This window comes from Aotus nancymaae, unplaced genomic scaffold, assembly GCF_030222135.1.
Source record: "Aotus nancymaae isolate 86718 unplaced genomic scaffold, 86718_ANA_hifiasm-v0.15.2.pri h1tg000014l, whole genome shotgun sequence".
In the NCBI taxonomy this organism is placed as follows: domain Eukaryota; kingdom Metazoa; phylum Chordata; class Mammalia; order Primates; family Aotidae; genus Aotus; species Aotus nancymaae.
Window position 1 is genome coordinate 73,365,307 of NW_026988425.1, and position 15,944 is coordinate 73,381,250.

Below are 15,944 nucleotides of genomic sequence, written 5' to 3' on the forward strand. Positions count from 1 at the left end.
AACCCTTCATATGTTCCAATGTTATGCGTGGATCTTGGCTCCAACTTGGTGCCCTGCACAGGGCCAAGACCATGGGATCCAAGGCCCCCACCCCCTTGGATGTTAGAACCTTAGTTACTGTGCTTTTTGCTTTGGCTTTGCCTTTCGTCTTTGTTTCTGCACCGGAGGATTCCTTCTTTTCTCCCCTACTTTAGCTTGGCTATGTATGTTTTGCCCAGTTTGGGATTTTCCCCCAGCTTGGTTTACTGCTTTGCCCTACTTTGATTCACAGTGGTCAGGAAATTGGAGAGGATGGCTGAGGGCGGTGGCTCACTCCTGTTATCTCAACACTGGGAGGCTGAGGCAGGCAGATCACCTGAGATCAGGAGTTTGAGATCAACCTGGCCAATAGGGCGAAACCCCGACTCTACTAAAAATACAAAAATTAGCCCATGTGGTGGCAGGCACCTGTAATCCCAGCTACTTGGGAGGCAGAGGCTGGAGAATTGCTTGAACCTGGGAGGCAGAGGTTGCTGTGAACCAAGATCCAGCCCAGGAGATAAAGTGAGACCCCAGCTGGAAAAAAAAAAAAAAGCAAACTGCAGAGGACATATCCTAACATATCCTAAGGGGCTTGGAAAACAAAATGGGGCAGAATAAGCATTAACTCTGGAAGCACTATTCGTTTTTCTGGATCTAGTGGCTTGTTTTAAAGCATTTTGAAACTTTATAGCTAGAGCAAATCTTCAGATATCCCATGTGTTCAATTATGACTTAAAGATGTCTGAGTTTGTACTGGCTGATCGTGATCTACTGGGTGTATTGTTATTCGTGAATATTGTCGAAGGGCAATGCATCTTCAACTCAAGACGTCTGTCACTTTGTCTAATTCAAAGCACACTCTAAACCCAATATACATATGTATTTCTGCATATTTTACATGAGAATTCTCCACATCTTAACATAGATTATTCTAAGCTGATTGTAAAAAAACTTCTGTTTTAGAACTGTGATCTGAGGACTCTGCTTGTTGCTATAAAACATGTCTGTCTTTGCTGGAACATGGAGTGGCTTAGTAAGCTAGCATGAGTTTGAGAGTCTTTGAATCTTGGTTGTATGATTATGTCTGTTCTGGAATCCTGAGAAACCAGTAAAAAATTTTTATCTTTATATCAACAGTATAAAATTGACCGTTTTTTGGTGTACATTTCTATGAATGTAAACAGATGCTTGGATTTGTGTAACCTCCATAATCAGGATACAGAACCATTTTCTCACCACCTAAGCTCCCTCATGAGGCTCCTGTAAAGTCACACACTCCCACCCCTGACCGCTGGCACTCCTGATCTGTTCTCTGTCCCTGTTTTAAGAATATCACACAACAGGAATCATACATAGTATATAACCTTTGAGACTGACTTTTCTATTCCAAATGATACTTGTACTCCACGTTGTTGCTTTTATCAAGATTATTTCTTTTTCTTGCTGAAAAGCATTTGAGACTGACTTTTCTATTCAACATGGTGCTTTTGCTCCATGTTGTTGCTTTTATCAATAATTTTTTTTGCTCTTTATTGCTGAGTAGTATTCCATTGTTTGGATGTACTGCATTTGGATATTTATGTTGTTTCCAGTTTTTGGAAACAATCTAAATATCCTTTAATAGGTGAGTGAATAAACAAATGAAGTACATAAGGTTCATATGAGATAAATTATTTTACCCCTGAAAATGTTAGTCTTTTCCCTACTTAAGCCCAGTTCCTTTCATCCAACAATAACTTATGTTACACCTCTACCAAAAAGAAATTCTCATCATGTCTTGACCCCTAGGATGGCAATTAGATTTCCTTTCCTGTGTCAAGTCTGCATTCTGGAATACTGTGTTGAACAGAATTGCAAGGCTACCTCTGGGAAAACAGGGGCATAAGCAAATTGTGACATCTGCTAAGGTTGCAGAAGAGGCAAATGACAGCAATTGGACTGCATAATTATAGGGATATTGAGTCCCAGGATGGAGAATAGATATAGAATAGAACAGATAATAAAATTAGCTGGTGTAGTGATGTAGACTCACGTGTCCCTGCAGCTTTATCACACCACAAAAAGGGAAACCTTTTGGAAAATATCATATTACCTTTCATTTGTCTGCATAGCCCAATTTGTACAATATTCTTCATTGAACTTGTACAGAAAGGTCCATTACAGTAGTGTTAAGGGTTGACCCTCACTGAGGGGTGTTAAGATGCAGTCTGTGGTGTCTTCTAGATGCAAAGTCATTGCCAACTGAACCGAGCGATGTGTTGCATTTTGAAATAAAATTTGCATAAGCGCTGATGCATTTTGTAAATATATACCCTTGGTAAGCAAATACTGTGCTATTACGCTGTTGTGCTTGAAAAATAGCACTAAACTTTTTGTGTTTGTTTTCCTTTCCAGTATTACTTTACTGTTCTTTTTGGCCATGAAGGTCAGAAACCACTGGAGCTGCGCTGTGAGGAGGAGCAGGATGGTAAAGAGTGGATGGAGGCCATTCACCAAGCCAGGTATAGGCTGAGTCCTCCTATGTGGTACTTGATTGTCTGGGTCCTGCATTGGGGTTACCACTGTTGGTGGTGGTTGTGAAAGAACTTGCAATTCTAAGATGAGTTTTCTTCTGGTGCCTGGTCCTTAGTCATGCCTGAGAGAATTATTTGGGCTTTCCATGGCTACATTCCAGCTAAAGATTAATAATAATACATATAATAATAATAATAAGTAGTAGTAGTAGTCCTTTTTGTGGATTTCTTCCTATGTGCCAGGCACTATTATATGTATTATACGTGATTTTCAATTATAAAATGTATGGAATGTATTGATTCACTTATCCTGTCAACAATCTGCAGAGGGGCATTATAATTCCCCCCGTCTGCAGAGAAGGAAACTGAGGCCTAGAAGGTTACTTTGCTTGCCTGAGGTCACACAGCTAGTAAGCCACAGAGCTGGGATATGGCCCTAGCCCAGCCTACACTTGTAAACCCTGCTCTGTGCATCTTGGTTATCAAATGAAGGTGATGACATCCTCTATCTAGGGAAATAGAAGAGTGTGATTTCACTTCCCCCTGTGAAACATCAGGAAGGTGGAAAGGTGTGTGCAAGGTCTTAAATGGGAACAAGAAGTCTGAGAGACGCAAGGCAGGGCCCTCTCTTTTTTTTCCTGTTCAGTCCCTAAAACTGGTTCAGTTTTGTTTCCCATGGCTCTCAAGCTCTTCCTTTTTGCTTGTCCACTCCCTAATCCCGGCTGTCACTCCGCAACTCCCTGTTCTTTTGTCTTGTTCATCTCCCGGGTATTTTCGGGCAACACTCTAGCTGTGGCATGCTTTCTTTTTCTTCACCTGATGAGCCTTCCCTTCTCCTTCTGTCTGTTCCTCTCTCTACCACCCATGAGACCTCTCCCTGCAAGTCAGCCCTCACTGGCACCCTCTTCACGTGGCTGTGGCACTTGCACTGTGTACTGCACGCAGGCCACTTTGCAATTCCGGTTATCATTACTTTTTTAATGTAGTTAATGTGTTAGATTTGTTTCCTGAGTAGGATTGTATACACCTTGAGAATGAAGAGAGGGATTGGGGTACATTCATATCTGAGTTCAGCTGTCCTTGCTCTTGGTGCTCTCAGGTCTTCAAAGATGAAAGAAGCATTAAGTTGGTAAGGTAGAGCCCTTGGGTCATTTCCAGACACAATCTTTGCAGCCATGTCTATTCCTCTCTACCTGGGAGTTAAAATCCATAATTTAAAACATGCCTGTTTTCCCATCTTTTTCATTCCAGAAGAGCAAGTACCATCAGTAGCCCAAACGCCTTTGTAATTGCCAAGCAAATATCTTGGTGAACCAAACACAAGTAGTGTGAATTGCTTTGAAGATGGTTAAATTCCAAGTAAGAGATCTTTTTTCTGTTCCAGGAATGCATTTTGTCATCTGTAGGAAACTGAGTTGAGGTATCATTTGACATACAGTCAAATCCAGGGCATGTGTGGTCTTGTCAGGAGACAGCCTTTAGAAACCACTTAAGTGGTTTGGATGATACAATGGTGAACCATTCCCTTCTTTTTGGATTTGAAGGTTTGGTTAATAATTGACTTTTTTTCTTGATGTTTTGACTTTTTGGTCTATAAGGTCTGCTTTTCTCTTGGCTTGAGACATGAGACTGGGTTCTTTGATAACTTATTTTACTCTGACTGCTTTATACTGAGTTCTTATATTTTACTTTATGAATTGAGATATTTCTTAATTTTTTGTTTTCTAAATCAGGGAAGAAAACTTTTTGATCTAACTTGATTAAGTTGAGTTTTTTGTATAAACTTGGATCTATAAAATTCACCTTGATTTTGTTCATGTATGAGCAAAGCCAGAAAGTTAATGAAGCTGATTCAGAGAAAGAATTGATCAGCCATTTTTTTCTTGGCATTGTAATAAAACACAATTAATTAATTATGCTTGGTTGACTAAACATTTCACCCTCACAGGGCAGTCTGATGGCATTAATTCCGTACTGATGCCTTTTTATACTCAATATTTATGGTTTTATTAAGCCCTCTTTAAAAAAAATCAAAACTTTTTATTAGTTTAGCACTAGATTAGTTCTTTTCTGAGCTACTCATCCTCCTATAGACGCCACTTAGATACAAAGACTGCTCAGAACCCCTTCTCTCAGCCACTCTTGTTTTCCTGGGATGGCTTTTCAGTACCAGCCTGGGTGTGCTGTCTTTGCGTGCTATGAAAATCACTTTGTTGCTGTTGGCTTTTGTATGTCCAAGAGGAATCTACTTGCCCCACTTTGCCTTCAGAGAATCTTAGTGTCATTTTCTGGGATGTCCAGTTGCATGTTTTCTCCTTTAGATCTGGCCCAGAAAAAATCATTTTGGAATTAACATTTTTCAGTTGGGAGCTTTGACCAGTCCAAGAAGCTAATTTTAATGTTTCGCTTACCATTGGCAAATACTGCATTTCTAGATCGCAGGCGTATTTAGAATATCATTTTACCACTTGTTATGGCACTAATTCAGGGGAAGCTGCTACTGAGACCCAGTCTTGTTTTTGTCTTGATGAGTTGAGGCCAGAGTATTTTCATAGCAGTTAAGTCTATGCTTATTTCATATGTGGTTTTCTACTTGAGTATGGAACTCTGGACATGAAAAATAACCTGACATTTCTTGTTTTCTTGACCATATGTGTCCCTCATGGTTGATTTACTTGTAGACACTAGGACGATCAAAGACACTGACCTGGTTGATTGCGGGTCCTTAGGGCTTATTAGCTGAAAAGATATCTTTTCAGTGTTTCATTTGCTAGAACATGGACCAAGCAAAGTATCTGCAGTTAGGAGATAGTCATGGCATGGGCATGGATCCAGGAGAACATCTTCCAAGGATCTTGCCACCCTGGACTAAGCCTAATACTTCACAGGTCCTAGACTATGACATTTGGGAAGAAAGGAGGAAGGTTCTCCAGAGATGTAGTAGGTAGATTTCAAATGACTTTGTGACTATCTGGATTTGGACAGTATTAGATGAGGGTGGCATCTGACACATCTCTCAGGCCCCTAGCTTGGATGGTGTCACTCAGTAGGAAAAGAAATGATGAATGAGGACAGGTTTATGGGGCAAAGATGATGAGCATTGGCCAGGAAGTATTGAGCAATTTCTGCTGGAAATTGGAAGACTATGATTATCACTGGGAAGGGAAGGGAACTGTGAGATACTGAATTGATCCCTTGGCATGTGGGGTATGAGAGAATGAGTATCCAGGGGGCTGATAGAGAAGTAAGATGAATCTTGAGGAGAGAGGAGAGTTTGGGTTTCTACCAAGGTGGAGGGATTGGGAAAACAGACGTTGAGAATATTGAGCCTAGCACAGAGCATTGTTGAATGTGTGTAGCTTTGCAACCCTGCAGATTTATGTGTTCAGTGTTTGAGACTGTCCCACTATCTTTTGCCTGCTTTCCAATTTCTTCAGCTGAATCTGCTCAAATCCCCACCTCGATTCTCTTTCCTACCCTCAGGGTGTATCTTGTGCAGGTGAATCGCAGGCTTTCCTCTAAGGGCAGAGCATACAAAGGGAAAAAAGAATTACAAAAAGGAATATGTTTTTACTCCATAAAGCTCATGTCAGATGGAGTTTGGCAACAGCCTGACCTAACCCTTTCTTTCACCCTGTCAGTCTCCAGCTTGGCGAGCAGAGAGACTTTATCTTCCAGTTAAACCTTTCAATTAAGCCTTGTTCTCTTTTCCAGTAATGAAAGCTCTAATGCAGCCTCTTGGATCTGTTTTTCATGTATACTCCTTTTGATTACATGTGCCTGAGACAGCTGTTATTCATGCTTTCTCTCCCTTAAAATACACACACATGCATGCACACACACACACACACATACACACACACACACAATGTGGTAGCTGCACCAAACACCCAATACATAACGCTTGTAACGTCATCCTTGGAAAAAGACTTGATCTGCAGCAAAGTATATAGTATAAAAATCTGTGCAGCACTAAAGGCCACTGTGTATATCATATCATTCCCATAAAATCAGCCCTTTAGAGAATGCACACAGAGAGAAATGCCTCACAAATCAGAGAAGAGCAATTACATAGAAAAGCTGAAAATGTTTCATGTGTCACAGCAACATCATAGGACTAGAAAAATTAGAGATGGGCAGTGATGTTATAGCCTAAAGAATCCCAGCACCATAATTTGTATTCTTCTTGTAACAGTAAGACCATCACTATTTCAGAGCTGAAAATGTGGATTTTGTCCATGTAAGGTATTATATGTATTTTTTTTTTTTTTTTTTTGCTAAGAACTTCTGTCAGGGCTTTGCCTCCATACTTGCCACAATGAAAGAGAATTCAACATTCTTTTTTCTCTTACATCCTACAAAGTGCAACATGAAAGAGAAGGGATATTGTGTAAATTATGAAAGATTTCACTTGATTTGATGGTTACAATTTGTTTTCTATAGGGAAAAGTTGGGCTTGAATTTTCTTATTTGAATATTTAGTTAATACTTTTGTCAGCTGTCTTTCCTACTTCTCAGTGTTTGCCTTGCACCTGAGGCATCCAGCAGACACGCAGTCGGACCTTCTGCCTACACTCACCGAGCCAGCACCCCGTCCTCCTGTGTACACCATCTCACCTGCAGGAGGGAGCCATCCTCATGACTCTCTTTGCCTGCTCCAGAAGAACTGTCTCTGGTTCAAGGCCAATTTCTACCTTGAGCTCTCTCTCCGATTTCTTGCTGCATTACTTATTCCATTTCTCTCTTGTATTTCCAGTCTGTTTACTTCTTGCTCCTTAGCTTTGTTTCCTGTATTTTTTGGGTCTCCTAAAAATCTCTCCTGTCTTGAAAGAGAAATGAAAGTCTTTTCTCGGCACTGAATACTCCTCTTGCTACTGTCTTTTCTTGCACATGCAGCCCGGCTTCTTGAAGAAATGGTTCTGTTGCTCTCCTGGGCACGCAGCTCTTCCTCTCTTTCCAGCTCTTCCTGATGGGTTTTGTTCCTACTCCGCTGTAACTGTTGTCACCTGGGTCAACAATGAATTTCCAAAGCTTTTTCTTCATTATATAACTTCAACTTTCTGTTCATATTTAATACTTACTTTTGAAATACACAAGTGATATATAAAAGCATGCTCCCTAAAAAATAAATTCGGACAATACAAAAGTAAAAAGTTATAGTTCCACCCTCTCCCCGTTTATTTCCCCAAGCCCACTTACTTCCTCAGATGGGTTTACTGGTAACAGTTTGCTGTGCATACTTTCAGACTTTTCTATACATTTGCATATGGATAGATACGTAGAATGATATGATTACAGACTTTTTTTTGCTCTTCACATTATATGCCATCTTTTTATGTTAATATGGAGGGTTTCTTTTAACATTAGTATATAGGGATCTAAGTCTTATCTCAGAATTTTCATTCCTTTCGTTTATGATGTCTCTCCCTCCTGATTCTCCCTCTACTCCTTTGACAATTTCTTCCTGTTCTATTTCACTACTCCTGTGGTTCTGTCCCTTTCTTTACTGTGGCTGCTTGTGTAGGGCTTTGCTTTTGCTCTTTCTGTCTCCTCACTTGGATCTACTCCCCAGACTTAGACCATGTAGATACAGCTGCTCTTTCTCAATGCTTTCTCTGCTAAATACATGCTACATGCACCGTGTACCTCTTTTTGTTTAATCATCTGATAGCTCATGAAGTAGCTGGCACTATCCCCAGTGAATCTGAGTCTTGGAGAGATAAAATGACCTCCTGAGGGCCACCAATCTAGGAAATGACAGAGCTGGAATCAAATCCTGGGCAGGCTGACTCCAAAGCCTATGCACTTAACCACAAAGATATATAGCCTCCATTATATGTAGAAATTCACCAACACATATTTTTCTATATTGAACTATCTATATATCATCTCTCCCTGGGTGCTCAGAGTTACTTGATACTCAGCAAGACAAATCCAAACTCATGTATTTCTCCAGGCAGCTTCAGGTTCCTTTCCTGGATAGGAATGCAAGGCGTAGTCTCCTATACATTCAGTCACCCAAACCAACAGGATATCATCCCCTGACCCCAGCCTAACTGCTCACTCCGGTCATCACTTGTGGATTCTACCCCAGAACATCACTAGTCTTCATTCCTCTACATGTCTGCAGCATTGGTCTGGTTCAGACCAACAACATCGATTGCCTGGACTATCGCTCTGTCACCTCATCTGTCTCTTCCAGGTTGGCTTCCTTCCCATCCATTCTCCATAGTTACTAGAGTGCCCTTTCTAAGAGAACATCTGATCTGCTAAGGGAATTCCAGGGTTCCTGGTTGCTTTTAGTTATTATAATTCAATTTACTTCTTATTGTAGAAAATTTTAAATATATGCAGAGAAAGAGAGATAATGGTCCTCCTTGTTGCTTTAAGAAGAGAAAATAGTCATGATTTCACTGACATGTATTGCTTTCCTACCCAATGCTAGACTTTGCCCTGAGTTCTGGGATGGAGTGCGCCAGTCCAAGTGAGGCCCCTCTGAGCTGACCTCTGTGAACTCCTCGTCCCACCCCTCCCCTTATGTCCTGGGCTCTAGCTAGAGCCACCACATAGAGGAATTTTAACGTGCAGGAATGTCTCTTTCAGTCTGACTTACACCAACACATCTTTCAGGATGGAGCCCTTAGCAGCTTGCATCTTCTTTCCCAGTCCTCTTCCTCTGCCAGCAGGAAGCCTGACCATTCCCTTCTTTGAGACCTCACTGTAACTTCTTATTTCGCTCAAAGCACCTAAGACATTATTGCATTGATTTGTTTATATGTCTGTGTCTCTCTGTCAGCCTGAATTCCTTCAAAGCAAATTGTGCACTACTCATCTTTTGTGCCCTACCCCAGCACAGAGCCAAATTGCTTTTCAGAAATGCATGTACCGATTTAATCTTTCTCCACTAGGGCAGAAGAAAGCTGGAATCATTTTTTAAAATCTCTACTATATCAATGGGTTAAAATGATAAGTTGGTGTAATAAGCATTTTCTTGATTATTGGTGAGATGTTGTTTTGCTATCACCAATATCTGTCTATATTTACTATATAAATTATCATCTCATATCCTTTTCCCATTTTTTGGTATTGGTATTTTTCTAGAAGCTTTTTTAATAAGTTCTTTGTATAACAAAAATATATTCATCTTTTATATTTGTTCAAATCACGCTGCATCATTTTTTTTGTCTTGTAGTTATACCTATGGGATTTTTTTGACATTAGAGTTTTGAAATATAATGTAATTAAAATATATTGTTTTTAGGGAAAAGTTGTTCTATTGCTTTTTAAAAAATATTTTTAAAAATCAAGATATACTTCCTATACTAAAAGTTTATCATTGTAAAGTGTATAATTCAGTGTTTTTCTAGTATAGTCACAAGGTTGTACAACCATCACCACTAATTTCAGAGCATTTGCAACACCATAAAAGAAACCCCATATCCAATGACTGTCACTCCCAGTTCCCCACTTCCCCTAGCTCTAACCAATCGCCAAACTCCTTTCTGTGTTTATGGATTCGCTCCTGGCCATTTCATATAGATGGAATTATACAAACATTTTGTGTCTGATTTCATTCACTTAGCATTATGTTTTCAAACTTCGTAGATGTTATAGCATATGTTAGTGCTTCATTGCTTTTAATGGCTGAATTCTATTCCACTGTATGGATATACCACACTTTATTTATCTACTCCTCAGTTGGTGGCCATTCGGGTTGTTTCCGCTTTTTGCTAGTATGAATAATGCTGCTATGAATATTTGTGTGCATTTGTACCTGAACATATGTTTTCAACTCTCTTGGGTATATGCCTGGGAGTGGAATTGCCAGGTCATTTGGAAACTCTGTTTAACTTTTTGAGAAACTGTCAAACTGTTTTCTACAGTGGCTGCACCGTTTTACATTCCCACCAGCAATGTATTGAGGGTGTTAGTTTCTTCACATCCTTACCAACGCTTACCGTCATTGCTTTTTTGCTTAGAGTCTTTGTGGTGGAAATTAAATATAAGAATGTAGAAGCCCCTTTAATCTATACTGGTTGAATTAGTATAGTTACTAATTGTTAAAGAATTTAACTCTTGTTAAAGAATTTTTTGTGATGATAAAAATACTTCTACCAATACCTACTTATGCACATTTGAAAGGAAATGAAAGTCTGTGTCAGGAAAGAATCATTAATGTCTATTGTGATGTAAAACATTTTCCTCAGCTTCATAATATAGTACTGTAAAAGACAGTCACTTTTAGAAGCACTCCTTAAAATTTCTGTCCTGAGGTAATAATTTTACCATTAATGATGTTCTGTTATATTTCCTAGTAACAATATTTTGCCTGCTTTTATATTTAATTGTGCTTTCGAAAGGATTCTCAATGACTTTCCTCATGCCCCAAATTTAGTGCCATGTTTAAGTGATGAACTGTGACTGTGAACAGGAAAGAAGGAGCAATGTTTAGGAGAGGGGTTTTTAGTCTTTAATTTTGTTCCTGTTTTTGAGCTGTCTTAACTGAGATGCTTGACTTTCCATTTACTGTAGAGGGGACAGCTTAGGAGGGAAAAGCCTGTCAGTAGAGAGAAGAGATTGGTGGAGGTGACAGTGTTAGGACCTCATGTTAATGTGATATCTAAAAAATATTGATTAGCCAATGAAGTGGAGATACTGACATGGGAGAACTTGAGAACCAGAAACGGTATGTGACAGTCATGCCAAAGTGATTGTGAGTAAAGATAGAGAAACTGGCCTTGCTCAGGTAAGGTCAAAGCGACTGTTGCTTTGATAGGAACTGTACTATTGTCATCCATGCTTGGATTTTCCCCTTCCTAAAGGCCTCATGATTCTCCTGACATGAGGAATGCTGATTCCAAACAGTTTTCCCGATAAAATTATCATAACCCTGGAGTTAGGCAGACTTTTACTTTAGTTACCTGGGCTATGACTTTTCATCTTGGGTTCTGGTATATTTCCCTTCATATATACGTCTTCAGTCCAAATAAGTGGGGTGAAAATCTGGTCCAGCAGCAACAACTTCTTGCTAAGCGAATATAATTTTTGCCCTTCTATAAAATAAGGTCTATAATTTCACACTGTGCCTCTGCTTTAGACTTTTCAACATTTTATTTGAATGTTCCCTTTTCTCCATATGGAGTGATGGTGGTTAGGATTTTTTAAAATTTTATTCATTCATTTATGATTGATACATGATTATTGTACGTATTTATGGGGCACAAGGTGATGCTTTGAAACATGCATAAATGTATCATGATAAAATCAGAGTTATTAGCATATAAGCTAATATTTGGTTATTAGCACCAAATGTTTAAGGTGATGATCTTAAACATTTATTATTTCTTTGTGGACATTTAAAAAACTTCTCTTCAGCAGGGCACTGTGGCTCATGCCTATAATCCTGCTTTGGGAAACTGAAGCCAGTGGATCACTTGAGTCCAGGAGTTCAAGACGAGCCTGGGCAACATAGTGAGACCTCATATCCACAAAAAGATGAAAAAATTAGCCAGGCCTGATGGTATGCACCTGTAGTCCCATGCTATTTGGCAGGCTGAGGCAGGAGGATGGCTTGGTCCCAGGAGGTCAAGGCTGCAGTGATCTGTGATTGTACTACTGCACTCCAGCCTGGGCAACAGAATGAGAACCTGCCTCAAAAATAAATAAATAATTTAAAAATACCTCTTTTCCAGCTATTTTGAAATATATAATACATGATTATTATTATAAATATTACATACTAACATTTTTTTCCCATATGTATCCTAATGTTGACATCTGCTTGAACTCAACAGCTGAATTTTAAGTTATGCTTTTACCATGTTGATTTATATGTCCTTTGGCAGGGGAAAGCTTTTTATTTTGTTGTGGGAGTTGAACTAAAAAGCAAATATAAAAAACAAAAAAATAACTAACCAAATAAAAATAATAAGGAGATTAAGCAAACATTTTAAAACTTGAGTAGTACCTAGTAAATGGAAAATTTAATTAGATAAAATATGTATTGGTAATATAGTGGAATAAAAATACCAGTGCTCTGAGAAATATTGAAAGGAAGCCCTGCATGTATTTTTAGTTGATTTGATGCACTCCTGGAGCAGACATCCATTTACTAGTAGGATGTGTAAAGAAAGTTTTGTGATGCAGAGTTGGGGGATACCCCAGTAAGAACAGAATAGGAGTAGTAAACTAGGGAGCCCTAATGAAATAAATGGCATGACTGGAAAACTACTATGTGAAGAATAAGGAGCCACCATAGTGAGACCTCATCTTTGTTTTTCTTTTTTCTTTTCTTTTTTTTTTGAGACAGAGTCTCACTCTGTCACCCAGGCTGGAGTGCAGTGGTGCGATCTTGGCTCACTACAGTCTCTGCCTCCTAGGATCAAGTGATTCTCCTGCCTCAGCCTCCCGAGTAGCTAGGATTACAGGTGCATACCACCATGCCCAGCTAATTTTTGTTTTGGTAGAGACGGGGTTTTGCCATGTTGGTCAGGCTGGTCTCTAACTCCTGACCTTGTGATCCACCTGCCTCAGCCTCCCAAAGTGCTGGGATTACAGCATGAGCCACCGTGCCTGGCCAAGACCTCCTCTTACAAAAAATAAAAAGCCATATGTGATAGCTTGTGCCTGTAGTCCTAGCTACTTGGGAGGCTGAGGTGGGAGGGTCATTTGAACCTGACAGGCCATTGCACTCCAGCCTGAGCAACAAAATGAGGCCCTGTATCAAAATAAATAAATAAATAAATAAATAAACCATGCAAAATAAATCACATTAAGTGATAAATTATATCAGCTCATATTAGATGAAATAAATCATATTAGATGATTTATTTCATTTGGATAATATGATTTGTTTCATTTGACAATGACATTAAATCATTTGAATGACTATTCTGTGCCAAGTCCCCAGGCCTGGACTAGTATTTAATCTTTTTGCCTGGATTATTATTACATTAGCTTCCAACTATCAAAGCTTACACCTCACATTGAGGGAAAACCTGAGACTTTCTATTGATCTACATGCTTTAGAATCCTGTTCCCCCTTTATCTCTTTCTTAATCCCTGCCTTAGGCCATTCTTGCATTGCTAGAAAGAAATACCTGAGGCTGGGTGTGGTGGCTCATGCCTGTAATCCTAGCACTTTGGGAGGCTGAGGCTGGCAGATCATGAGGTCAGGAGTTCAAGACCAGGCTGGCCAACATGATGAAACCCTGTCTTTGCTAAAAATACAAAAATTAGCTGGGCGTGGTGGTGGGTGCCTGTAATCCCAGCTATTCAGGAGGCTGAGGCAGGATAATTGTTTGAACCTGGGAGGCAGAGGTTGCAGTGAGCCAAGATCGTGCCGTTGCACTCCAACCTGGGCGACAGGGCAAAACTCCATCTAAAAAGAAAAAAAAAAAATACCTGAGGCTGGATAATGTATAAAGAAAAGAGTTTTAATTGGCTCACAGTTCTGCAGGCTGTATAAGCATGGCACCGGCATCTGCTCCACTTCTGGAGAGGCCTCAGGAAGCTTTTACTCATGGTGGAAGGAGAAGTAGGAGCAGGTGGGTTGTACAGCAAGAGCAGGAGCAAGACAGAGAGAGGGAGAGAGGAGATGCCACACACTTTTAAACAATCAGATCTCATGAGAACTCACTATCTTGAGGACAGCATGAAGCCATGAGGGATCCATCCTCATGACCCACACACCTCCCAATAGGCCCCACCTTCAACAGATTACATCTCAATGTGAGATTTGGGTGGAACACAGATCCAAACCATATCGTTCCCCTTGAGGAAACTCACCACTTTGTCATTCCCTAGACAGGCTAGGCTCACTCCCACTGCAGGGCTTTTGCACATACTGTTCCCTGGGCCTGGATGCTGTTCCATCAGCTAGCCACACAGCTCCCTCCTTCAAGTCATTTCTGCAGTACCATTTCTCCATGAAAGCAGCCCTCACAGCTTGGTTAAAATTGTAACCTCTGCCCCCCTACCTCCTATTCTACTCTTACCGTTTTTCCTCTACAGTACTCTTCACCAAGTCACATTAATGATGTCTTTCTCCAGTACTATGTAAGCTCCAGAAAGACACTGATTTTTTTCCTGCTGTGTTTACTCCTGTGCCCAGTGCTTTGAACAGTTTCCGAATATACAACACTCAGCAAATATTTGTTGACTCAGAGAATCAATGTGGACTCATGGGAACATATAAAGAAGGAAATCAGCGTTACTTATATTACCAATGCATAAAGTAAATAACTACCATTATTTTGTTTATTTTGTGTATTTTCTCTTTCCTCCCCACTTAATATTATAGAAATATTGGAAAGTATGGAAAAGCACAAAAGAAGTAATTCAAGAAGTAATTAAAAATCACCCATAATTGCTCCAGCTCAAGAAAGCTCCCTTTAAGTTTTGGTATGTGTCTCTCACTTAGAGTACCTTTCTCTCTGTCTTTCTGTTCCCCTCTCCTCATCCACTTATGTCTGTCTATATACTTAATTTTCTCCCACTATATATGAATACATATATATGTACATGTACGTATAATGTTTATCTCAATTTCTTGTTTTTTTTTTTCTGTTTATCAGTGAGTCTTGGGTATGTGCCATTATGTTATGACTATTTTTTAAAAACATATTATAAATGCCTTGTTATCATTCCATTATGTAGATATATTATTACTTATTTAACCAATTCCATATTATACAGGTGTATATTTAGATTGTCTCCATTTTCTTATATTTGTTTTAATGAACGAACATTTTGTTTCTTTGTACCTCTTTGTGCAAGTCTCAGATTATTACTCTTGAGTGATAATATTAGAAGGGAAATTATGAAGGCAAAGGATATAACCATTTTAACCTGTTTTGATGCATGTTGTGGTATTGTCTTCTACAATGATGCACTTCAGTGGTGCTATATAACAATATCTATTTACTATATCTTTGTTAGCCCTGAGTATTATTTTTTCTAAAAGTCTTAACCAGTTTTGGTAAATAATTTATACTTCTTTGATTAAGAAGGACTTTTTTTGTTTTGAGACAGAGTCTCTCCCTGTTTTCCATGCTGGAGTGCGGTGGTATGATCATAGCTCACTGCAACTTCAAACTCCTGAGCTCGAGTGATCCTCCTGCCTTAGCCTCCCAAGTAGCTGGGACTACAGGTGTGTGCCATTACACCCAGCTAATTTTCTTTTTCCTTTTTTTTTTTTGTAGATAGGGTCTCATTTTGTTACCCAAGCTGGAGTGCAGTGGCATAAACACTGTCATTGCACCCTTGACCTCCCAGGCTCAAGCAACCCTCCAGCCTCAGCCCCTCAAGGAGCTGGGACTACAGGTGTGTGCCATTACACCCAGCTAATTTTCTTTTTCCTATTTTTTTTTGTAGATAGGATCTCATTTTGTTACCCAAGCTGGAGTGCAG

The 15,944-nt window shown here is 39.6% G+C and overlaps 1 protein-coding gene across 2 annotated transcripts in view; it reads left to right on the plus strand.

The window, feature by feature from the left end:
- The window catches only part of RASGRF2 (Ras protein specific guanine nucleotide releasing factor 2), a 269,826-nt gene that overhangs the window by 74,999 nt on the left and 178,883 nt on the right, over positions 1-15,944 (plus strand). The window contains exon 2 of one of the 2 annotated variants that reach the window (XM_012477557.3): positions 2,416-2,522. In XM_012477557.3, the coding sequence (XP_012332980.1) occupies positions 2,416-2,522 (107 nt within the window). Of the gene's footprint in view, positions 1-2,415; positions 2,523-14,880; positions 14,937-15,944 lie in introns of those variants that run through there. The other variant, XM_064376089.1, reaches the window with a different exon arrangement.